Here is a 27,344-nt window from a genome sequence, read left to right as displayed (position 1 = left end):
TTCACCCCAATTCTGGTTTTCAGAAAGTCACGCTGAAGTGGAAAACTGGAAACACTTTCTTCTGGTATATGATTTAAAATACAGTTCCACAGAATGTGACACCTGTTCAAAAAATGTTCCATTGGAAACAAACTGCCATTTTCAGGTGGAGAAACATTCCAAAGGAAAATCCTCCACTTGTTTGTAAGGAGGGCAGCACTTGCAGCATCCAGCTATAATCAACTAAGAACACTACAAAATCTATTTTTGAAAATAGCTTTCCAAGTTAAACTGCTTAACATTGGCAACAATTGGAGGTCATAAAAACCATTCAAATAAAATTTATTTGCATTAGAATTTTTTAAAAGCTGTTCATAAGAAAATACGTGTTTAATAAATTTATAATTATTTTATTATTTTTTTTATTATTTGAACAAGGTATAAGAATTATCAAAATACTCCATTTTCACATCTCTAAATCAAGGCATTTTGTTTTCGGAACCAGGGTGACCAATCATTTAGAACTGCATGTTAATTTAGAATAACATATTAAAAATCATAAAAAGTAAAATCAAAATAGTTATAGCTGATCTGATTTCTATTATTCTTTGGAAGTTCAGGTCAAAGCTCTTTTGGGAAGATTTGAATTTTTATAAAAAAATAAATTACAAGATAGCCAAAATACTCTTAAAAAAATTGTTTGCTTTTTTTAATTTCTTCACCGAGCAATAGTAAATAAATTGCCTCTTTGCTTCATAAGCAACAGGACTAACAGAGCTTTGTTCCCTATACATTTGTGGCTGGACTGGCACCTGAGGAGAGCCACACTCCACACTCACACTGCAGACTTTTCTTCTGGAAAGAGGAGGATTAGCAGAGTGTCCATCCTCTACCCAGCACATATTTGCTCTAGAATTGACAGGAGATCATAATGTCTAAGCTCATGACCCCTTTCTTAATTTCAGTTAAAACCAGTTGTGATGCTGGGAAGGTTTAGGAGAACAGGAAGAGACAGACAGGCTTCCCTAATGACAGACTTTTGTGTTAAACACTGCTATTTCCAGGACATTTTCCCTGCACGTTAAACAGCCAAGGTGCATCAATATGGTCTAGATATCCAATGTCATAACAGCCTGTGAAAGATTCCCTTCCCCAAAGACTCTGTTATTTACTAGCAGCCCTAAATCATTTCACTTTTTCTATCTTCCTTGGTGTTCACAGTTCATCTGTGCGCTCTCCTCAAGGACTGTTAGTGTAGAGAAGTACATCTTCTGCAAGCAGCTCTCTTTGTTTCTTATTAAATGTAAGCTGCAAACTGATTTCAGGCTTCTGTGCAGCATATGGCCATAAGCGCCTGCCTCCTGCTGCTCCACCATACTCTAAGGTGTCATGGGCAGCATTTGCTGGGTGGCTTTGGTTCCACCAGAACAGTTTCAGCCAAGAGAGCAGAAAAGCAACCAGACTGCACCAACTGCCTCATCAGAGCAATCCTTGAGACTGCTATAAATGAGTTCAAACTATTCAAGCTGGATCTTAATCAACAGGCAGTGCATCACTGGGGAGCAGACACTGCCGTCTGCACACTCATTTATTGGGCTTTGGAATTATTTAACGTTTGATTTATGGTGGTGAATTGCATCCTGGCAAACATTCACTATGCAAAACTCTTTGCTCCCTCACCCATTAAAAATCAGGGCCTGATCCATGTTAAAGCCTCCTGCTGAGTTCACTATGTTTTGCATTAGGCCTCTGGGTCTCAAGACTGGCAGATAATATTCCATTTCTGTCCAATTTTCTTGCTCTAATTTAGAAGAAGCTCAAGTGTTTTCCATCAACATTTTTATGCTTACTTTTGGGAGAAACTTCACAGTGGGTCAGGTTACTGTGATATAGAAAGGATGACCCACACTGACATATAAATTTTCCAAAAAATGTCAGCCTGAGGCAGACATCTGCCTTGGAGAATTTCAGCCCAGGTGGCCAAAGTTTGACAGAGATGTAAGCAACTGAAAATAGAGCTCCATAATGGAAGGTGATGTACAACCTTAATAATAGCAGGGTGCTACCAAGCACCACATATGATAAGGCTCCATGACAAGAACCATAATAGCAGAATTCAGGCAGGATTCTTTCAGATATGCTGTAGAATATATGATCTACGTCTTCTTTCCTTTTGCTTGAAAGGCTATCAGAGTTAGCTCTTACTTACAGTTTCCCTCTCAACTGTATTAAACAAGGTTTATCTGAGAAGCAAAAAAACATCCCAGGCAGTCAAAAGAAGTCCAGGCTATGAAAGTTCCTCTCTTCACTGAGAGGTCAGCTAGCAGTGTAGCAAAGCCGTGTAGCTAAGATCCAAGCTGTTAAATCCGCTGTCAAATTTGGCTTTCAGATTAAAAAAAAGTCTTGATGTTTCAGTACAAGAATGCATGCACAACTTCAGTTTTATAGTACCTTGAATCCCCAGCATACCAAAGAGATTCACTTAGACATAATAGATGAAACCCATGATTTTACTCAGACTAATTCTGAACTTTCTGAGTTCCCATTTCTGCTTTCACCCCCTCTCTTAGCAGAATGTGAAGACATGAGCTGGAATCTTGTTTAAAGCCATGTAAGAAATTTGCTGTAATTTAGACCTGGGTAAATCTTGAGTAACTCCACTGGCATAGATGGAAACACAATTTGCCTTGAAGCATCAGGTACTTTATTTTTTTAATTAAGCAACTGCTTAAAAATAAAATTCTAATGACATCATGGGTATGGATTTGTGCTGGACTGCTCTGAAGCAAATGAGATCAGGCTTCTACTGCACTCAATGGCATCCCATTCCAAACACACATTCTTATCATCTCTCCTGGTAAACCTCCTGCTTGTCTCCTTGAACTGAGCATGGTCTGTTCCAAGAACACGCACAACAAGAAACACGCCTTCTTCATAAGAGATAACTTCAAGTCACATTAGCTATATTAATTATTAACTCACACATATTTGTGTTGACAAGAGGTAGTCCAAAAATCATCAGTGTTCATGCATGTTTGCAAAACATATAGGGCCAGGATAAAATGCATTTTCTCTTTACAAGAAAGAATGGCAGTGCAACTCAGGTAGCTACTTTTAAGAACTATCAGCTTGTATTAGTAGCTAAGAAAATCTGCATAATGCCCATTTTCAAAAAGCCTTCTGGAAAGCTTTATATTATGGAATGACTCAATGCGCAAGGAACTGGGGGCAAAAGACCCACAAACACCTTAGTGCCAAAATTTATTTCGTTAACAAAATGGGTTTATTTCAGACATATTGTTGAAACCTCAAAAATGTAGCATGCTCATCTTGCAACTGACTCATTGTGCACCAATTTTCAGCTTTTCCCTTTTTTTTTTAATGCAGTTCAGTTATGCCCATCACCCCACCCACAAATTAGGGGTCTATGATGGAAATTCTGACAGGGCCTTCACTGTGGTGCTGCTTGGAGAGGTAGTGTCATGATAAATAGTTTACTATTTAATTCCTCCTGATGTAATCATTGCACAAGTCAAATTCATTAACACCCATCTCTCCATTGTTTCTCAGGAGGAGTAAGATGGTAGAGCAACACTGCTCTTCTCTGAGCCCATCTTCTTAGCTCCCAACTTTAAAATAAGTGTTTCAGTTGGTAAAGGGAGAGTTCACCACCACAGTCCAACCTCTACATTTGTTTATGTTGGACAACGCTTTTGTTCTGGTTTGCATTACTCAGATGGATAAAGCTCAGAAGGGTTCTGCTTTACTGCCCTGTTTTCTCTTAGTGTTTCTGCGTTTTTTAAATGCTACCAAATGGCTGCTTTTGGCTCTCAGCATTATCACATGTTGTCTATAAGTATGGAAATAGTTATGGTAATACGGACGTAAATCATAACTGTAAATACCACATAAAGAAGACTGCCATATAATTATAAAAATACCTAATAGATTTCTTTTTCAAAGACAACACAGCTGTCCCTTCTAACCTTTCATTTGTAGATTCTTTTCTCTCCTGTTTTTATTTATTGGTTGTCGTGCAGTTTGACATAGCACACCAAGATTTTTGTTTCTAATTTTGAAAAGAAAAAGAAAGAATACTCATTTCATCATAAAGAAGCATTAGCTTACAATTTTGAAAAGAAACTAACGCCAGCTCTAGAACATCATCTTGGAACCAAGCTCTCTCTTAATACATTTCAAAAGAATCTGTCAATGGCTACATACCGCAATTTAAAATTAAACCCTGCCATCGAACTACAGAAAGGGTCGGCCAAATGGCACACATCACGTGTTGGGAAAGAAGCCCCATTCTTTCTCTACACATCTCAGTGTTTTTATGAAAAGAACCACACTAGGTTATTACACTGACCACAACAAAACAAGATTTTTATGCCCTAATCAGGTGTTATGGGTAAACTTACACTATGCAGCATGCCATGTTAATGAAAGGAATAAAGCTTTACACAGCACTGATGCTGCCAGAAAGGGCTTTATATATAGTCTGGAGACTGCCACCATCTATTTTATCCCTTTTTATTGAGCTTTGCAATGCTTAAAAAAAAAGAGATACAAGTGTATTTCAACTCTGCTTTATGCTGGACTCACATGATGCTTTATCTTACACAAACTTGTTCTTACCTCTTCCCATTACCTTAAACTTACAAACTGGATGTTCACAAAAGTGGTCACAAAAGAGAGGCTGTAAGCAAAGCTGGTCATGCCAGATGAATGGCTGTTATCTTTTAATCTTTAAAGCATTTTTGCCTCAAAGCTTTTATCTATCACTAAGCAACCACTTCAGAGATCTCCGTCTATGCCCTTCTACACAGCAAAAACCACATTTTAACTCAAATAGTAACAAACAATAGGGAACAAGTTTCATCTTAACCATCAGAAATATACTTTTCTCTCTCTCTCTCAATTTATAAAAAGAGTAATTATGGCTTTATGCTGAGCAATGCACAGCTCTGAATGGGTGAATTACATTCTGATTCCCTTTTGGAGAAACTAAAGCAAATGAACTGGAAAATGCTAGTGGGGAAATATCACTCTGGGATGGAGGTGTACTAATAGCTTATTGATAGATTTTTAAGCAGATGCAACATTCAGATCCACACTGCATTTCCATCAGTCCACACCAACTGGCTTTTGTCCAAAAACTTGTCATTTTATCAGATGTGTCACTTGGTTGGGAAGCTGCCATGACTATACTGGGTAACTGAATGTTAAAATAATTTCTCCAGGGGGAAGAGGCTGATCCCAAAGGTTTTCTAGTTCCAAGGGGGAGATCATTTTTCACCACCAGCTGGAGCCTGATGTCAGACATGCCCTTGCTTCATTTATTCTTCTCAGAGGTTGAAACCCAGCTTGTCCTTCCTGACTCCAATATTGTTTCACATTTGGGCACATAGCAGCTACTACACAGTGAACTATTAAAGCAGGACAGCCCATGAGACATGGGAAAATAGCTTAGGGGAAGCTGGCTGACAGCAGGATGTGGTCGTTTCTATTGTCCTATTAAAATAGAGATATCTGGGAAGCTTAACTTTGTTTTCACTATGTAAACATATGTGTTTTAGCCTAATGTGCCAAAAAGATGCAAATACAAAAAAACTCCCAAACCCACACCATCAAACCCCTGAAAAAACCAACAACAAATGTTTGCCCTTTTTGGGCAGTGTCAACTTTCTTAGCAGTAATACAAGAATGAAGCCCTGTACACAAAAAAGAAGGTTAATTTGTGCTGAAAGAACAAATGCCCTGGGTTTCATCAGGCAGGCTCCAGCATTTTATGTTACATTTGTAGCTTGGTACGAGAACAAAAAGGAAGCTGCAATGACTGAATATCTTGCATAAAGTTGTCTTATGAAAATGTCTTGACATTTTATTCCCTCCTATTTGTTTTCTCCAGAACAGTAAGTAAAGAGATAGAAATCACCAGTTCCCATACAACATGTGGTCAGTTAAAGCACTGCAGTTTAATTCTTCAAACAAAATGGCAGCTAGGTCTTGACAACATGAGCACTTCGAGCATGAGCCAAACTATTTATGGGCCAAACACATTTAAATGAAGTTGAGATGACCGTAGCATTGGGTTTTTTTAAACATGTATGACATTTGTTCCAAGAACATTGTTGTGAATCCCTGGTACAGACTGGTTTCCATAGGCTTATAACAGACATTTAACCTGAGAAGGTGAAACTGTGCGGCTTCATCATCTCTAAGCATCTATATTGAGGCGGTATTGATGAAAGTTACTAACCTCTCTGAATAAGCTAGAGTTCAGTTTCCTATCAGGTTTAAGATGGAGAGGCGGAGCATAAGCAGATAGTTGCAGCAGAGATCATTCACTGCAACATTTACTGCACACATCGGCATCTAATGTTCCTTTTCCACCAAGATATGTCTGCAGTATTCTAATTAAGGCTTTGAATAAAGTCATCAACTTCACAGCACATTGCTGAAGCTGGACCAATGCCAGAGACATTAATAACTTTCTGACCTCTTTTCTTCATAAATATGGAACAGTCAGGGGACCATGAACTGCTTCCAGAAGTATTTACAATATAGCAGTATTTCTTACACAAAGTAATCTAACTGTCATCACAGGCACTTTCATTCCTAAATTTTCAAATCTGGATTGTGAGTTTCTCTATATATGCATATTCAAGAAATCAGAATGAATTAGTGCTGTGAATTTACAGAACATACAGAGGCTAGACAGAAATATATCTCTTTTGAAGCGAATTAAGGTAATCTGAATGAAAGCCATTTTCACTCTGAATGAGTGTGTCTGCACAAGGGACCAGTGCAGTTTAGCAGTTAACTCTGGTAACTTGTCTTTATCTATGAAGCTGATTCTCTGACCCTGTCCAAGACAGCGAAAAGTCAAAGAAAATCTGTCCTTTGACATCGCAGTGTTAAGTACTTCCAAAGTTGTCCTAGCAATGATCACTAGATATTAGGCAAGAGAGGGAGGAATTCTATTTGTTTAATTTCAATTTCTGCTTTTGTGCCAAGATTCACAGTTCTAAGGAATAATGAAGTTTCCTTCCTCTTTCCTGCGGAAGCCTCACTTCACCAGAAAAGTGAAAAGAAAATTTGCATGACAAATTTGTGTAAGACAAAGACACAAATGGGCAATGAATATGTTAAATTCAAATGTACTTATGTCCCAGCTGTTACATCATACATACTACATATCAAAACTACTGCACTGCTACTGTCCACCAAAAGCACACTGTTCTCGGGACACCAGTATTTTCGGGTAGGTAAGAGAGCTGACTAAAAAATATTAGAGAAATAGATACCTAGTTTTAAGCAAACTTGTATTTTTGTTATTGCTTAAGTGGGTAAAGCTCTTGAGGATGTTTGGAATAGGTCTAAAACAATAGAGCCTCACTGAGCTTTGGCCTTTGGGCATACTTCTAAGTAACTCTTACTAATAACAAAGATGAACACATTCTTCGAGAGAAGACAGTGGGGGAGGGGCAGAACTGATGCAAAGATAACTGTACAGGGGAAAAAAATCAATATGTTAATGTTAAATGTTAAAGAAGATCAAGATTGTTAACTGAAATATCAACTGCTGCTATTTACAAAGACTCCTGATATGTCTTTCTGTTTAACTTGCTAATTCTTGTGTGACAAGCACCTTGTCAGTTCAAAGTACTTACACAAGATGTGTGATTGGCTTCAACTTGAAAGCAGTCCCATTTAAAATCAAGAACAAAATCTGTATGGCAGGTAAATGGTTAATGCTGAACAACATGCACATGATACTTCATCAACTCCCTTACAAAAATTAGGATATTATTCTTTATTATGGTGCCTTGTAATTCTAAAGTAAATCATGCCAAGATATTATCTTGCATTTCTGTAGATCAGATATCATTACTCAGAAGAAAAAAAAAAAGCTTTCATGCACTTACCTTATCCTCTAGCCGGATCAGTCTGGCTCCTACAGTATAGTATCCTTTGTCTACCCCTTTTTCTAAATAAAGAAGAATAAAACCGGGACATTCATTAGATGGAGAATAAACTCAAACTAAGAATTATATCTATGGTATTCAAAGCAAAAAAGAAGCCAATAAGAGTAGGGTAGTATAAATGAGTAGAACAAGAAAGAATTTCTTTATGGTGTATGGAAGTTAAAGAGGGTAGTTGGAGAGAAGGGAATTAGTTTGTCTAACTGACAAGATTAGTCTAAAGGGCAACCTGGACCTTGGTAGAGATAGTCTATGGACATGAAGAACTATAGACAGTGTCTGCTGTAACTCGATTCTTTGTTTAACAATCTCAATTAACTGCATGTAGCTAGATAAAATAGGCATGGTCCCTAGGCATACCGCACATTTTGAGTATCATTGGCATGAGCAATATACACTTTCTATACAGAAAGAAATAACAACAGTTTTCAACCAGTTGTAGATGTAGGAGGCAGGACTATCCAGGGCCTCAAGGCCTAGAGTGGAAGAGATCTATCTCCTCACTGCAAATGAGTGACACTGGGAAAAGCCCTCACATCTCCATCCTCATTTTCCCTCTTAGCTTTCATGAGACTTGGTTATTACAGGCCAGTTATACAATTTGTTTCACTCACACACTGCAAGTGGTGAGACTGGGAACCAAGACTGAAAAAAAACCCCCTGTCTAAAGTAAAGTCTATTCTTTATGTTTACATGCCCTATCACAAAGGAATGCCATAGTTTGGGGACTTACTTCACAGAGAATGAAGCACAAAACCACATATATTCTGAGCAGGGAGAAAATATTCACAAGGATAAGTCACCTGCCCAGCACTGAAGTAACTTAGAAGCCTGTGTCAATGGAAGTTGGATGCATTCTTCTGTACTAAACTGCATTTCCAATAGAGGACTGGAGTCAATACTCCTTGATTGTCCCATAAATTATTTCACTTTTATAAGTGGTTCAGCTTCGCTTATTAAAACTATTTATGTCCATTTTGCTTAGCGCATGAGGACAATGTGAAGAGCTTACTGGAAGGCAGGCTGAGATGTGAATTTATAGTGCATCAGGATCCATCATAACAGCCTGTATGTGTGCTCATTCTGCAGGAAACTCACATTTTAGCATTTCTCAGTGAATGGTACTTGCTTTACTATAACCATTAGCAGTGTATATGTTTGCTAATGGGATATGCTGAGTGATATATTTACACCTAAGTTCATCTCAAGGTGACTTGCACTGTATGCACCACAACCTTAGAGGAAGATTTCAGTGAAAACCAGTGCTGGCAAGAGTACTATTTTTGCTTTCCTTCTCTATAGACCACCTACAACACTAAACAGGTCAGAGACCCTTGGCAGCTCTGCACAGGCATTAGAAAGGAGAAGTGTTTCATCAGAGAACCTGCAGGAGTAAATACTATAAGGAGAGAAAATTCAAAGATTGTTCAAGGACACTGTGCAGGGACAGAAAAAAAAATGACACTGCTTGGCTCAGACATGTGTGCTGTTCATCATTCAGTAGTTCCCAAGCACAGAAATCTCTTAAAGCATAAGTGGCTGAGGCTCAAGTTTATCTATGTATTCATCTCTGCCTAAAATGAAATAATTGACTTTAGAGTCTACTTTCTAGTTAGTAAATCTGTAGACACTTATCATCTTCAAAGTATACACCAGAAGAAACATGCCTTTAAGGATTTCTAAACTAGGTTTCCTATTTTAGTTATTCTTGAATGTGGTGTGGAACAGAAAATAAGAAAATAGGAAGCAGATAAGCAGCAAGAAGCTATTTTGTGGCATGTGGCACTCCTATCAGATGAAGTGAAAAGAATGATATACACGTATGTAGTAGCTGTGTCATATCCACTCCTTTACTGGTGTGTAGGCTGTATATAAGTCACAAAAGGCTGTGGTCTTTCCCATTTCTTATTAGCCTCCATTTAAATCAGCATTCAGCTCTAATTTACAAGCATTTTTGCTCTAATAAAGACCACCTTTAAAAGTAAATGAGGTGTGTATACAAGGTGCAGAGCATTGTGGTGAGAAGCGTGGGCAGAAGTTCAAATAACATTGCTCTAGTACATTTGATTTCTATCTCTTGTTTATTCTTTCTCTCTTGAGTCTTTTCAAGATATATGACTGTAGACTTCCTACACTAGATTATTTGCTTTTACATAGTTGAAAAGATTACATGGTTAAGTATAAATCTGAAATGTCTGACATTTTTTGCTTTGTAATCCAAAATAATTTTATTTTAGTATTGAGTTTTGTCTGTTGTTTGTGTTGGTCTGCAATAAAACAGATAGACCAGGTACGCAATCCAGTAAATATCTACATCTATCTGAAAGACATAGATACAAAGAAGACATACATGACCATCATGAAAGGAGACACAATTATTTATAACCTGATGAAAATACATAAAAACAAATTTTAGTGCAGAATCAGAAGACATCCTGAAACAAGCTTGTATTAAATGGTTGGTATAATACAAAACTATAATTTTATATATTTGGACTTGAATCAGATAAAACGCCAGTATATAAGCAATACAAATTACACTTCAAGAGACAGAACAGTTCTTGGGTCATCTAGTCCAGTCTAGTTCTCATTCTTATCAATGCACAAATATCTTCCCTGAAAGTCTTTGCCTTCCTGAGTATACATACCACGCTACTTTCAAAACAACATGATCCTGCATTTATTTCCTAATATTTCCACAAAGATGGCCAATCTCTTTTTCTAGTGAACAAGAGATACCTCTTGAAAAGAAAAAAAAAAAATAATTAAAATTTCTAAGTATTCCCCACACCAGTTGAGAAAACAAGAAAAGCCATTCCTAACTTTTTCCCCAAGTGGATGCTCATGATATAAATGACACATTACTCATTATTCAGGTTTGTTTTCTTTTACAAAAACCAGCCATTGCCATATGAAATTAGTAAGAGAGCAAATCAAATAAGTGACTATGCCATAATCTTGATTCTTTTTTTCATGCAATGTGCTCCATCTCATCAGAATATACCAAACTTTTCAAAAAAATAGATTTATTTATTTGGTTGGAAAAAATACTTATGTGGAGCATTAGGACAGTGAATGAATTACAGACAGGTGGTCTGAAAATGATAAAAGCTGGAAATAATCTATTCTGCTTTTCCAGAGTAAGAGTCCTTCCTTGATCTTTACTCTTCTGGTGTATACAACTAGGTGGGAGCTAACTCAAAAAATGTAAAATTTATCTGAAAGCCATTACGTTTTATTCAAAGAAGAAAATGAATTCGAGCATTGCGACACCTAGCATATTCCAGATTGCTAAATCTTGAAACCTCAGAAAATTATAGCAAATCCAGTACTGTGACTACAGAAAGCAGGAGGGTGCAAGGGATGCCACTACCTTTGTTTGTCTAACTCAATGCAACCACAACCTTCTAGATTTGTATTTGTTCCAATTATGTGAATGCTCTCTCTAGTTGTGATGAGCTTACGGCAAGATCTAGATTTGTAGGTTTATAAACCGGGTGTACTTCTGGAAACACAAGTCAGGATTCCTTTTTTAAACCCTGGATCCATAAACCAGCAAATAACAAATTTGCTTAGGCATCATGACTTTTGACTTGAGTCTCTTTTCTTATCAGCCAGAGCCATTTACAACTGATAGGTAGAAGAAATTAAAAAGAGGTAGGGCATAGGTCAGACCCTTGTGATTTCCCTTGGACAGCCTAAGGAAAATTTAAAAAGTAAACTGTCAAAGTCTTTTAGTTTAGAAGGCTATACTGCAACACAGAAAGCTCTGTGATAAGCCAGCTGTTCCGTGATGAAGGTTAAACAGTATATGCTGAAAGTAAAAATTTCTAGCTCTTTCAAGTTGCAAAAATCTAGCTGCAGTTACTAACTTGCCAGGTTAAAGACACGCAACAAATAAACCAGCCCTAAATAAAAGGTCCATCTGCCTACCTGCTTCACTTATCTAGCCTCTGAGGTGACATGATTTGCTCATGTGGCTCATGAGGAACAATATATATATATATTGAATATATATATATTCAGTGCATATTCATATACACTGAATCTGATATGAACTACATCCCACTTCTGCCTTTCCCCAGAAGGTGCTGAAGGCAGGATTTAGATACAGTATCCTTATACTATGTATAAAACAATTAATATACCAAATACAAAATGAAATGCTAGCTTCTTTATTAGCTTTTTATTAAGAATGTAATTCAATCTGTTCAGAGGACATAGACGAGCAGTAAATTAGCTGCAGTTTCCAAGCCCTTGAAGTAGGATATATGTGGTATTCCTGCTGTCTCTTTGCACTGAGGTAGATCAACCCCAGTAATGCAAAGAGCTTTCAGAGACAAGACTGTGAACACCTGGCAGCTACAAAAAGTATCCTAAGTGGGTTTATATTTTACCAAGTTCCCATGGATGTTGTCTCCAGGAGGGGTGGAATATATCCATTCCTGCAGAAATCTGGGTATCTCTCACTTCAAACTGACTTAAAAAGATTAAAAATTGGACTAAAGATATTTATTATGCTTTAAAAGCTATTGTGGCCCAATTTCTTCTTAACAGCTGGGAAGGAAATAGCATCAGAAAGCTTAGGTGGCATTTAATGGATAAAAAAGCAAACAATGGAACTGTCAAAATTTTTCAAGAAAGCCTTTTTCTTCAAGGATTCTCACCCGTGTTATGCAGACCCAAGAGGTTCAGATGAACTGCAGATAAACATCAGCCTTTTGCATACTTTTCTGAACCCAGACACTGGATCTTTTGTTTTACCTTGGCATTATTCTTCACCTTTGCCCCTGAAAAGCTATAGTAAGTCTCAAAAATTGCATTCAAAAGCAGTTAACTCTATCATGTGTAGTGAAGATCAAATATTACACTCTTCTTATTTGTATCATTACCTAAGTGTCTGCTTTGTTAGTTCAATAAATTTTATTAACATGTGCTTTGAGTCTGTATAAACACTTTCAATTATTAAGGGGTTTGTTTACTATTACAGGAATAGTTGTTTCATCTTACAGAATTGTGTTACCTGGAACACAGAGACAGGCTTTTCGTGATACCAAGTCTTCTGGGTATACTCATAAAAATGGGATTTAAATATTTGGAAAATTTATTCATTACCTTAATGTTTTCTCACACTCCTGATACTAGGAGTTTCAAAGAAAGCTAGTAGATGCCAAGACTAAAACAAGCAAAAAGGGAGGAATCCTCACAACATTTGTACATGGAACTTAAATCACTCAAATGCCTGTCACAAAATACTGCAGATGTGAAAAGTTTACAGGAGAAAGTAGGTGAGTTTGTTGAGGACAAACCATTAGGACTACTAAAGACACAGAAATCATGTCAGGAAGTCTCTGATCTGCAAATGGCTGAAAGCTTACAGGAAGGTTAGAGGCTTATGCATGCCGTTTTTTTATACATTTCCCAAAGCACCTTGCTCTTGGCTCCGTCGGAGTCAGGACTGGTCTGACCCAGCACGGCTTTTATTCTGTTCTTGTATCCTTATCTTGTTTTAACACAGCTTTTAGTGCTTTTTATCTTTGAGAAACTAACTTGAAAAATAACAGTAATTGCTTCCAGTGAATTCAGATTCTGGATCTTTTATGACATCATTCACTTTTGAAAGGTAATAATACTACAGACACACTGCAATTACTTCATATAAAATTATCAAAGTTGACAACAGGGTTTCAGTAACAGCCTGATCCAAAACCCACTGAGGTCACTGGAAAGACTCCCATTCATTTCAACGGGCTTGGAATCAGACCTTAAGATGCTTTGAATGGGAGTATAATAAAACAGGAAAAAGAAGGAGCTGGAAAGGAAAATTCTTTTCATGTTTTTCTCCTTGGCAGTTTAATATTTATTGCACTGTCATTGCTCTTTTGCTTGCCATCAACACAAAAATAACACAGTCTGGAGGAAACACCCAGATTGTTTACAAATGAGGTTTTTAGCAGTGCCTTTGAACTGGAAAAATATTATATTAAAGATACATTTTCAATGTAGAGTAAGCCATCCATTCTGAGAAAAACTCAGGAAGAACTCTTTCCAGAGCAGGACAATGCAAGCGCCTGTTTCCATCCAAACCAGACCAATACTGTAACCACTCATCGCTGTTCATCACTCGATTATCAGCACGTTGGACTATACTGGGACTAATCATAAAGTAACCCTTGCTTTATTTCTGCAGACCATTTATCTGGAACCATTTATCTTATTTTTGGATTTGTGGAAGGTTTAGATAAAATAACTACTAGATCAAGTAACTTTGGTTTTGGTCTTGCAAACCCATAACTGAGCTTACCAGGTTTTTCATCCCTAAAACCATTTTACCTTTCAGAGTCAGTATTTATTCAGTCCATCTGTGGGCAGAGCCATATGTCTTTCCAAGAGGTACAACTTTGTAGAGTTGGCATGCTTTGAAAGCAGACACCATTCTTAGTTGGGTGACCATGCCTTTTGCATCTAAGACAGCTGTCTCTAAGCCGCTATTCTGCGGTAATTTTGCAAGAAAAAGACCAACAAGGGAAGATAGTTGCACGAACATGGATGCCATGTCCTCCAGAGTGTAGGCTTCCCCAGATACCTCTGAAGTCCTATAATGCTCTCCACAGTAAGACTATCCACCATGAATTATGAAGATAAACCAACTTATCTTACCTCTGTAAGCCAGTGGTAATTAAATCAAAGCAAGATTTTTCTGATAATAAAATGATAATGAATGACAAAACTCACGCGGCAGATTTTGACTTGAACTTCTTTCTTTTCACTTAGCCATCTGAGGCTGTATTTCTGTTTCTCACTAATAGAACAGATTCTCCTTTTCCCTAGCTATCCTAATATTTTTTTCCCTATTTTTGTTGTAGCTAGTCTTTCCTAAAGATACAGGATGGAATTTTTTGCACAACATGCCACATAAGGCTTTACCTGAGTCATGGGCATAGACATGTACAAGACAGGGTGTGTTTTGAAAATCTCCCTCCTGATTCTAGGATCAGAGTAAATTTTTCATGGATAAATCATAGTATTTTCTTACATACAGCTGGCATTTACTTATGATTAATAAGCAGACCAGGCCTTTCTTGCAGACTGTTCACCACTGTTCACCAGACATGCCAGACTGTTCACCACTATTAGCATGTAGGGGATTTTTGTTATTAGTTTATCTGTGCCTGATCTTCCATTTTTTATTATTTAATTTCATAACACTTCTATCAATCTAGCTCTCAAAGCTACCCCAGGTCTTCCTGAATGACACCATTGATCTTCATTTGAGCTTTCCAAAGCTGAAATCCATAGGTTGCTCACAAAAGAAAATATAACCCCAGCACAAAAAAAAGTAGAAATAATATTTTTTGTGGAAAAATATCCAGCAATATGCTTTCAACTCATCATGCACAGATACACATTTTTAACATTTATTCTTAACTTCCATTTACTCCACTACTACCAACTGAATGCAAAGTACTTATCTTTCCACAGTTGTTCCAGCACTTATTAACAGAATTATGTATTCATGCATAATTGGCTGGATTATAAATCCATATTACTGTAGCTATGGGTATTTTCACAAAGCTATGAAGCTAATAATTATTCATAAAATGCAGTCACCATACCTGAGAAGAAAAGGCCTGGCTTTCCCAAGGAATGGTCCAATCTGAAAAGCAAACAGTAGTGTAATTACCAAGCAACTTTGTTGCTTGTGAAAGCATAGCAGCATAATTTATGTGAGAATTTACAGTAGCTTTAAACCTAAAATAAAGCAAGTAAAAACATGAGATTACCATGATTTTCTGCACATGCAGTCAGCAGTTTAGTTCTTCAGAGTTTTTTTCCCAACATCAAACCATATTATTATTGAGTACTAATATTTCTTAGACTTTCATGTTGTAACTAAAACATAGTTCTCCTGTGTCATATGTAATCTAATAAGAAAGACTATACAAACAGTATGGCTTCTTAATAACACTTGCAACTATTTTTTGAATCTCATGCAGGCAGATTTAATATCTATATATGTTGACACAGTAGATTCCATTCAATAGGATTTCTTTTTTTTCCTTTTTTCATTTCATTTAAGGGCTAGAGGAGTTCAGCCTGGTGTCCCAGTCCACGGTGTTAATTTGTAAAGAGAAAAGCACTTTGTGCTGAAACAAGAATAGTTTTGTGGCAAAATATTTCAGCTGTGATCCTCATACTCAGAGAAAGCATGTGTGTGGAGGAACGTCGGAGGGAATTGTTCCAGATAGAGAGTGGAGCAGAAGCAAACCAGGTTTCTGTAAATTGTGGAGAATCACAAACAGGAGACAGAAGGGTAAATCCTATTTGAAAAGTTTTCCTTTCCTAAGAAGAAGGCAGAAAAGCTCTCTTCTTACTATAAACTCCACAGGACGCACCCAGATTTCTTTAAATTTCACTTGGAGAAAGAGAGGGAGATAGAGGATAATTCTAAACTTGGTTATAAAAAGGGTTAAAAATGACTCCAAGTTAAATCCTCTAGATATTGTGCTCCCTGTTGTGCTTGCAATTTTGGACAATTACTGTTCATTAAGTACACATCTCTCCTAAAGCCAGCTGGCACTAGAGAAATCAAATATTTCATGAGGCAGACAGGGCCTACCTTCTTTGAAGTTCTTTTATCCGAACCATCATATTGAGGTGTCCTTGTGAGTACTGTTCAATCACATCACGTACGTCATACGGTTTCCGAGCTTGCTGTGAAAGAAGTCATATGTGAGACTGAAGGGTAAGTATAGTTTAAACTTGATTTTTATTTCAGGCGGGCCTTCATTCTATTTTTTATCTTCCAGAGGTTACGTGCTTGCCATTTTGCAATGGTTGTTGCAATGAATAAAAAATATGTAGGCATTGTAGGAGTGCATATTTATTGTGGAGATGGAGCCAAATGATTCCCATTACTGTCAGTTAGAGTCATGTCTTCATGTTACTTCATACTGAGCAAAATATTAGACCTTCACAGTGTATTTAAAAAACACAGACCCAAGATATATAATGGATCTAAAACTATCATGTGTGATATCTCTTGGCTCATTCCAAACCCATATGTTAATCATAATGTCAGAAGACTGAACCATGGAGATAGGCCCACTTCATAAAACTTGGACCCAGAATCAAATGCCTTAAAGACTAAAGATGTCTGGTGACAGAAATATTACTGCTGGGAGGACAGATGCTTTGCATAAGTCTGCATGTAGTCTTTGTGCTTCTTTGTTTTTAATGATACCTATGAGGTCAGAAAAAAGGTGCAATTCAAATAAATTAAAAAGGACAGATAAAAACGCAAGAGAGCTAAAAAGCTGCCATCTGCCCAGCTTTATTCCCATTCTAATGAGAATCCAGATGCTTCAGCCAAGCTTTGCTTTCTTGCTATAACTACTATGGCAGAATTCTGAAACAAACCTAGAGAACTTGCATAAAGCGATGTGATTATAAAAAATACAGCATAGTAAAATTGTATCAAGTAAAATTAATGTTGTGGGTGTGGTGGAATAAATGCAAATGATGTCCTAACTAAAATACCAGCATTTTGAGAGCCATAACAACCTCTATGGGAAATGTGGGGCAAGATGTCTCCTTTTTGGCTCTGACTCAAGAAAAGAAGAGAAAAAAGAAAGGTAAACTGCAAATCTAGTAATTGGAAATTACTGAAAACAGCTCATTAGTCATCTTGTTGTCTGTTTCCACTCTGTCACAGCTTCAGCCAGAGCCATTAACATGCACCACTGCACACACGCATTGAACACCTACAGTATGTGCTGGAGTCATGCTTGGAAGGCAGCCACAGGATCCTAGAAATTTCAAATGAAAGCATGGAACTGGGATGGAAACAAATCCTGTGAAATGAATGAAGAAGCAAAAGCTTTTCGTGATAAAATGCCTTCCTTTTGGTCAGCCATCAGCACTTACCTGCGTTATTACTTTCAGAAGGGCTCATGGCTTTGGTAGTGTGCACGTACGTTCATGTGCATTTGTGAGAAGAGATACTTTGGGGGGAGGGAGGTTTCAGCTTTCAGTTTATCACTTTTTTTTTTTCTTTTCCTCCTTTTTTTTTTTTTTTTTTTTTTGCCTTCCCCAGCTTCCCATTTTGCAGACGCTGACACATCACTATTTCTGGCCAGAAAAGCAGCCTATTGTCTTCACCCAGAGAAACAGTGCCAGTACCACTCTTTAGATTGACTAGCGGGGGTGCTTTGAGAGTATTTTGGCTAAATCCTCTGTCCTTTCCTTTGGACCCTCTATTTAACACGATGCATGGCGCAGAGCCTAGATGTGCTGGGGATTTCCCCCCACCTTTTTCCCCTCTCCCCCATGGGCTACTATGTGCATAATTAATTCTACTCATTCTCAATGAAATTTATTTTCTCCCTCAAAAGAAGTCCTCTGTTATCCCTTTTATCAAACTATCAGCTCTGAACCCTGCAGTTGCAAACTACTGTACACTGTAGTCTGCCTGAGCCCTCTGTAAAATAAAAATATCCTTCCAACTTTTCTCTCCTCTTTTCTCATAAAGCTTTAGATCTGAGCATCTTATGTCCTGCCAAACTTTGCCACAATCTCTTGTCATGTTTTTATAAGGAAATGCTAGTACAATACAACTTAAGACAGGAGATAATGGGCTTCCAGGGAGGTTTGCTAAATGCAGAATTTGAAGAACTTGATTAACTTTCATTCTGTCCGTTTTGTCCATAATCCCAAATCCTGGCCATTTGGACTCAGTATTCTACAACCAGCATGTTTAGAGCTCCTAATGCAAAACTCAAAATAGAATTACTTGGCTTTGAATAATCTAATTAGCATGGGGAGTCCTATAAGCTATATTTCACAGCCCCAAGAAATTAAGAAAAGACCCAGAATCCTATCTATAGACTGATCAAGTCCAGTTTTTAAGGTTTGTTTTTTTAAGTTTTTTTTTTTTATTTCCCACTAGTGTTTATCTCTCTGGTGTATTTACAATATAATCCTGCTTTCCTGTTGTTTGCTGTGTTACACAACATGACTTCTAATTTTCTTTCACAAGGTAAAGTAATCTGAAGATACATTTCTGCCTGATTTTGGGAAATGTGTCAACCCTAATTCAGAGTCTTCTGAGTGCTGTGAGCTTATCTCAGACTTTTATCCCTTTCAATTAAGTGCTCAGCTCTAATCAAATATGCTTGAAACAGGTTCTTGCTTTATCTTTTTAAAACCTTTTTAAAAAGGATTATGAAAGTTGATTAACTTGCAGTGGACCCTCTTGGACAAAAAAGCATGAACATTCAGATTGAAAGAACAGGGGCTTTGGAAATCAGGACAGAAGTTAATTATTCATTTCCAAGGCACCACCAGCACATGGGTGATGAGAATGATGATACCAGAATCACATTTTAAATGAGTTTTATCATAATGGGTCTTAGTAAACAGGCAAAATAAGACAATTATTCCAATGTGACACAGTTAGTTTAAGCACTTTGAAACCTGATTGAGAAAGTTAACTTCAGACTTCATAAAGACAGCAAATTTCCAGAGGGCAGATGCTCCACAATTTTATAAAATATGGCCTCTCTATGATGACCCATTCAGAGAAACAAATGTGGAAATGTGGGCCACAAATGTGAAAGCAACTTTACACAGCACAGTACTCATCAGTAAGGTCTACTGAACTGTCAGCCATACATAGCATGCAATTAGTTGAACACTCTCTAACCAATCATTAGATTACCAGTATAAAGAGTATTTTAGCAGACTCTCCAAGAGTCTTCTTCATTTCTTCTAGTAAATGAATGTATAGTTTATATATTAGTCAGTACAGTAAAAAAAAAAAAACCGCAAACAGACAACAAACTAAATGCAGCAAAAAAAGAGAAGTGAAAAATAACTATGCTGACTCCACAATTTCAGAAGGGTTTCATATCATGCTATACCCATGGGTAGTTGATAGTTTTGCCCACACTATGAAAAAATCCTCAAAAGGTAAGTATGAGGCTGAGAGCCTAAAAAGCACCTTTGACTCATAATTGCTGCACAAAGACAAGGTCACTCAGAGCACTTTTAATGTCATATACTGTACTTATGGTTAACAGTGCTGCTTACCTGAAATTTTCTTCTGGCTACAAAATACTGCATTCTCCTGATGACTTTTACAGCTGTTCGATGTGCTTCAGTTAATCTGCCAAGAAAGACAAACACAGGCATACACCAGTGGGGGGAAAAGAAAAAGCAAGACAACCATCTTAATAGAAGATGTTGACTCCAAACACCAAAATCTACAAACATGTTTTCTATCTACAATGCAGAATTGTAGCATAAAACACTGTGTGTGCATGTGTATTTTGTTATGTTGCTTTACCCTCTTGTATATTGTGGTTCTAAGTATAAAAAACTGATAAGTGAGACAATGAAAGCAGGTGTACAAAGATAATACATGTGGAGGGGATTAGACAGGATTACTGTCAATGCATACAACTGGCATCAGTTTGAAGAATGTGAAATGCTTTCAGAACCATGACTGCATCCCTTATTTTTCTATTGAGTGTTTGCCCATGAGCTCTATTGCACAGAAATTAAGACCTCTTAAAAGTACTTTGAATTCTCTAGGAAGGAAAGAAAACTTGAAGTATCACATCTGAAAAAAAAAATAATTAACAGAGCACACCCTCTCGGCACACATGTGAGTGTGTGCATGTGGATGTCTGCATCAGTATTCAAACACAGAACTGGCCACACTATAACTTAGCAATATCACTTTATCCAGAGGATACTGTATTTGCACAATATTAATTGTGCCACTTGGCTGGCAACTAATTACCAGACCCTCTTATTTATGGTGAATTCTGGAGGGGTAGAGAGGAAGCAGGAATACAGTAATTATAAGAACAAGTATTTTATTTAAGGACTGACTCTTTCCCCATGGACTTCGCCATTCGTTCAAAATGAGTGAACCAAAGAAAACAAAGTTTTCCTTCCAAGGAAGCTGCATTGTTAGGAAATCAATGTTCTATATGGACATCATCTTTGACATTCGATGATAAACCTAGGAAAGCTTGCCAGCAAGCTTCTCATCTCCTGCAAACACAATCTGCCACCTCTTCGCAGTGCATCTAACTGGGGAAAGTGAAATATTGGCTAGGCCATCTACTTGGGTGCTACAGTCTAGAGATGAAGTCTTTAAAAAGTGGAAATATTAGTGTATTATTTCAAAGTGAAGTAAATAAAAGCTAAACAGTGACTGTATTTGAGAACTACCATCAGTTCATTTTTTTAATTTCTCTTTGATAAAATTAGTGCTTATGATTTGGTGAGATATCACAGCCACAGGAACAGGGGTTTAAAAATAAGTTTTCAATATTATTTCAAGTCTCAGATTAATAATAAATACATGCACAGATATGTGTGAAACTCAGATGTATATACCGCCTATATCCTACGCACACTTCACATATCTATGGATATTCATGCACATGTCTATGTGTATGTATTCTCACACATGCAAACACACCGAAGACAACGCAGGGTGAGCATGATTCAAGAACCAGCATTGTTGTATACCATCAACAGCATTGCTAAGCACGAATCTTTGCATTTGAGTAAGCCTATCAAAGGGATTTCACAAGTGTCACTGAAGGACTACCAGTAGTTTAGCCTACAGGACCTCTACTATGGTAAAAGAAAAGCTCTCAGCTTGACACTCAGGGCCCCAGCTGAGCTCCTGTGGCTGGTGACTGGAATGGAGACAACATTCTGCTTGCAAACGGCATATACTTGATAAAGAAATCTTTGTCTGTCAGCCCATATGAATAATATATATATATTTATAACCAGAAAAAAAATCACAATTTAAATTTTGGGGTTTAGCCTACCTCCTTTGTGTACCAGTTAAGATAGATAAAAGCTTGAAATTACCCCCTGCCTCTAAATGATGTGAGACTTCATATATATACTTAAAAGGTTTGGGTTTTTTTGTGTAATCCATATGAGATGCTTAAACAGCCTCAAACAGATAAGCTTAGAGAAGTCTGAGATGGAAACTAACCAAAGCAGTAATTTCCTCCTAATTCCCCTCCTTCAGCAGAAATCTGGACTACAGAACTGTTTCCAATATGTTATCAAGTTTAAGTATCCAAAATTATGATGCTGACTCTTGGAATCTGATGTGCAGTTGAACAGGCCTCATTTTTAGAGAGAAAAGTTATTTATTTGTGAAATACAGCAAACACCCAACTATAATTCAAAAGCACTGGATATTGGCCTGTTCCAACTGGCAAAATCCACACCAATCTCACTGCAAGCAAATTTTGAAAAAGGAGGAAATTGCTGATCAGATCTGATGGTCAATAGTATTAAACTGAGAGACAGAAGTACATGAAACCTTTAACGGAAAAAAGTCAGCTTGAAAAGGTGCAAATCCATAGACTGAGATATGCGGCTGTGTTATCTTAATTGCCTCAATAAATCTATAAGGAGTGTAGCAGCTCTAGATGACAGACAGCAGCTCCTGATGAGTTAACTCCGTGCTCTGTATAGTAAGCAGAGCTATCCTCCTGACAGTGTGACTGACTGCGAACCTAAATATTTTTTTGAGATTTTACCTTATTTTCATAGTTTCCTAGAACTGATGTCCAGAATGGATAACTACAGCTATTACTGGAAAGGTTACTTTTATCTCTGTATTTAGTCCAATACATTTATCCTGCAAAACCTTATATTTTAGCCCAAAACCTTGGATTAGACAAAACCCTTTCAGCCTTCAGGGTGTCAGCCTGTTACATGCCAGAAATATACAACAGGAAAGAATATAAGGCCAGAATGCCGTACATCAATGCTCAATAGAAACATAACCCTGCTTGCAGTGAATCTCTTAGACATTTTGAGATCTGCAGCTCATGAAACAACAACTCAGGGGGGTTGCGGTGGACACCGTACTTGCACACTCTTTACACATTGGGTTTTCTACTGACAGAAGACAAAAAAGGATAGATCTTCACGGGTAGTACGGTGCCTAACTCCCATGGAGGTGAAGATTTAACTCCTTTCACAGCTCTAGCTCCTATATGTAGTCAGTAGGACCTGAACACTTGCTCAAAGTAGGAATATGGGCTGATGAGTGACCACATCTGCACCCCTACGAAAGCAGCCAAACTTTCCTGCCTCTGTGTCACCTCTGTGCAGCAGAGGGCAGTGGTACACACACAGCAGAAGATGCTTTCCAGTAAATTACAAAATTATTTAATCTGTTTAAAAGCTTTACCTGTAAAACCAAGCATAAACACTAGACCTTGTAAGGATGGGGTCTAGTGGGGTGCTACTGAGGTGGGTTGGTTTTTGCGCATGTTTTGTTCAGAAGAATATAATCAGTTTCTTTCATAGACGAAGGTGTATTTTCCTACCTTTTAACCTAAACAACAGGTAAGAAGGTTTTATTAAAACATTCTCTCCCAAACAACTGTAAAGAACAAAATTACATTTGAACACAAGGGATCAGGGTTTTGGAAAGTTATGAGCACATAAAAAATTAATAATAGAAGCTTGTAACATATGTATCCATAATGGACACCATGAAATGCCTATTGAAAGAGCATATTTGTGGATACATAAATAACACTGACATCACTTATGTCTTCAAGGAAGACCCAAGTTTTGGACCTGTTTCCTTCCCTCTTTGTTAACTGACTGCTCAGCAGGATGCTCCATTTTAAAAGTGATCAAACCTATCCTTAATTACAATGAGTCTTTCCTGGCTTGGCTTATGGACTCCTGGGCTCTCATATCACTGTGGTAGGGCAGGGAAAAAGAGGAGCACGCGGAGGGCCTGGAACATACATGTTAACAACAATCTCCACCCTGATCCACTGTTGAGCAACTCTCTGGCAGCTATTCTAGAGGGGGAGGTAATGGGGCCCCTCTTTGCTGGCTCACTCGATCTTCCTTCCCCTCTGCAGGTTTTGAGTGTGCCTGTGTGGCTGCAGGCCCTGGCGGGACAGATGTGTGCCAAGAGGCAATGCAGGCCCAGGTTTGATCCTCAGCTCATGGCTCAGTGCTGTGAAAAGTCATTGCTTTTAGCTTAAAACACTTGGATGCATTGAAGACTACGTTCTTTCTTTTGTAAACTGCAAAAAGGCAGTAGCCTAAGCCAAAGAAGGCAAACATTTTCCGTCGAAAATAGTTGAACCAGAGGAGGAAAAGAGAGATGATCAAATCCAAAGCAACTCTGGAAACTATCTACAGGGGTTTTGTTTTTAAGTTTTGGGTTGGTTTTTTATTTTTTCACTTTTATTTCTATATACTGCTCTGTTTGTTAAAAGCTTTTGTTGGCCAGTTCAGACCTATTTTTTAATCTTCTTTTGTATTGAGTCCGATAACTTTAATCTTAATAGGCTTTGGAACAGCCAGGGAATATTTTAAGTGAAAAACAGATAGGCAAACAGATCCTAAAGAAAGGCAAAGTTACAACTATTCCAGGCCATGCTGAGGCACAACTCAAATCTCCAAACAAGCCTGTTATCAGTGTGATGCACCTTTCAGTCCAGAGGCATTTTTTAATCATTAGAGTTCATTTCTGTGTAATGACAAGGGGAAAGACTTTATTCAGGCTGTGCTGCAGGATGGCTGTAGATAGTGGAATGTGCATTCCAGGCTGGTTTTCCTGCCGTTTATTCAGGTGTCGTGAATTAGAAGAGTTATTCAGTGTAACTTAACTACTTTGATCATGAACTGTGGAAAATAAAGGCCACTTCAGCAAGGTCAATTATAGCTCTCTGTCCCAATTTGCAAAACTGGTTTGAAGATACATGCTTAACAGTACTTGAATTACTGCTAAGCTTCATTCATTCATTACATTTTGATTGCTTAGCAGGAAAACACATATAAAGTCACACTAACTCTGTTTTAACACTGATCATTGGATAATGTTGTAACTCCTGCCCAGAGTAACATAGAGCATCATCTATTCTCAAGTTGTTCACTTGACATTAGTTTCTAAGCCAGCACAAACACTGACTAGGTCAGTGATGGCAACTGAAATGTAAAGAAGTTAAGAGCTCAGCCCCACATCTGCCTTTTTGTTTTCCCATCACATTTGATTTAGAGTATTCACTTTCAGGCTCTGTTTCTGGGAAAGAACTTTGATTCTCAGCCACAACTTCATTTTGTCCCCATGTACAATTATCTCAAAGGGACAGATATTTTATTAGGTAGAGTATAAAGTAAGCTTTATCTGCACTGAAAGCATTAACAGAATTAATACAAAACATGAAATGGTGGCATCACAGGGTACTTTTTGTCTCCAGGTGCATGTAGCAAAGGCTGCCCACTTTCAGAGGTGAGATTTTTCATGCAGATTCCCACTGTTACTGAAGGGCAATATTTAGCTACTATTTGAATATAGTAGCACCTATATTCAATTCTAGCTAAACTTTGTAGTTATCCCATCATATGGGTTGCATACACCAATAAGTTGTTGGGGGAGAAGAAGAGTGGGACAACAGAAATCATACAGGACATGAGATTAGAGAGTTTATTATACACAGGCACAGCAGTTAGTCCATATGCAGTCACACACACTATGTGGACCTTCTACTGACAGAGACAATAGAAGTGGTGGAGAGAGATGGTTCTCATCACAAGAACCATCAAGAAAAGAAACTTAAAATTAGTACTGCCGGCAGCTAAGCAAAGCCAGACAAAATGCCTTGAGTCTTTTAAACCTCTCGAGTTAAGAGAAGGTTGTAGCTTGAATCTGACATGCAAACACCTGGAAGTGTCAGGCAATGATTCTGATTCCAGAGCTCAACCCAAGCCAGCTGCAGCAGAGAAGTACAACATAAATATAACAGATGATGTTACATTTCATCAAAGCCTTGTGAAGAACAAATTCTTCTGGAGAATTTCCACTGCTTACATGATGGAAATTTTATAAGATGCCATTTGCACTGAAACCTGAGAGAACATTTCAGAAAATGTTGGCTTAAGTTTATTTTTCCCTTTATTCCTAAACACAATCCCACCTTAAACCTTCCTCATCTCTATTCGACCTATATCCTTATCTGAACCTTTTCTTTTCAATCCCATGTTTGGCTCAAAACTAAAAATAAATTAGTGTTGGCTTCTCTCAGAGCAGCCTGAAGGCCTATTTGGCTTCACCAAGTTTTGCTGACAGCCTCAATTTATGAAGGAATGCTGCAGATTCTGCAAATCCCTCCTTACCAGGTACAGTCCCAGGCAAAGCAGGAAAGTGTACAAAAGTAACATGTTCATGGGGGGGCTGCATTCTGGCGTCTGGTTATTTTGTTGAAGATCTTGTGGCTATCTCCATCCATCCATCACCGTATACACTTCTGGCTTTCTGAACTAATCCCAGAATGCAATTGCCTCTGCTTCTACTTGCCTCTCTAACCTGGCTTTCCCCGAAGTGAATGAGAAAGAAAGCAGATTTCCTACAGCAATGCTCTTAGGGATTGGGGCAGGGAAGATGGACAGTGCAGGGACAGAAGAAGAGACCTGAAGAGAAACTGCTAGAAGAGGAAGAACTAGGACATCATTTATAGGGAGCAACTGGCAAGACAATATACTGGCAGAGGAAACACCAGTGGGAGAAGTAGTAGTGCAGGGTGTTTTCTTGATGTTGTCCATGAACAGCATAAAAAAAAGTAGAAAGCTTCTGAAAATAATCAGAAGTAGATGCAACCTGATTGTGATTTAATGAGAAAGAAACCCCATTGAACTTTGTTTTTCTCAACTGTAGACAGTTGGAGTTTTCAGTTACAAGTTCTGCAATATCACAAAGTGGGTTTATTGAGAAAGTGGGAGAAAAGCTCTGTGTTAGTCCCTTGCTAATTAAAATGCATAATTAAAATGAGTAATTAAGCTTACTACAGAATGCTCTTGTGTCTGGGAGCCCAACTGCCCTTGAACAACAATTCATCTGCTGAACTGTCTCTGAGAACTAAAGTAACCATTGGATATTTTGGTTACATCTTTCCTCTATGGTTTGTTGGCAGCAAAATAAAAGTGCCTGGTCTCTTTTCTGCCATTTTATTTCTTCCATTCTTCCTGCAGTGTCCGAACAAACAAGATGATGTCATAGGGGAGCCTTTTCAGTGTGGAAATACAAACACAGAAAGATTTTTTTTTTCTTTCTTTCCCGAGCAAACAGCTTCTAGAAATTGCCACAATAACTTCCTGTATTAGCGCTGTACCATGACTACTTCTGGTGCCAGAATAGGTGAAATGCTCTTGTCTTCACACCAGTTCTCATTTGCTTAGAAAACAGGCTCTAGCCACAACCACCTTCCTGGGAGGTGGGCAAACACTGACAAACGACACGTTTTTACCCCACATATTACAACAGTCACTGGTCCAAGCAGATAAAGGTACTTTTTCACT

General features: G+C 37.8%; 1 protein-coding gene across 1 annotated transcript in view; it reads right to left on the bottom strand.

The window, feature by feature from the left end:
- Positions 1–27,344, bottom strand: part of LOC136010716 (potassium voltage-gated channel subfamily KQT member 1-like) — a 475,694-nt gene that overhangs the window by 190,616 nt on the left and 257,734 nt on the right. Inside the window, exons 13-16 of the mRNA XM_065672339.1 lie at positions 20,058–20,133; positions 16,588–16,682; positions 15,584–15,624; positions 7,911–7,972 (exon numbers count right to left, since the gene is read on the bottom strand). Coding sequence (XP_065528411.1) covers positions 7,911–7,972; positions 15,584–15,624; positions 16,588–16,682; positions 20,058–20,133 — 274 coding nt within the window. The remainder of the gene's footprint in view (positions 1–7,910; positions 7,973–15,583; positions 15,625–16,587; positions 16,683–20,057; positions 20,134–27,344) is intronic.

This window comes from Lathamus discolor, chromosome 1, assembly GCF_037157495.1.
Source record: "Lathamus discolor isolate bLatDis1 chromosome 1, bLatDis1.hap1, whole genome shotgun sequence".
Classification (NCBI taxonomy): Eukaryota; Metazoa; Chordata; class Aves; order Psittaciformes; family Psittacidae; genus Lathamus; species Lathamus discolor.
Note: the sequence above shows the minus strand (reverse complement) of the source record. Positions and strands in the feature narration are given on the sequence as shown.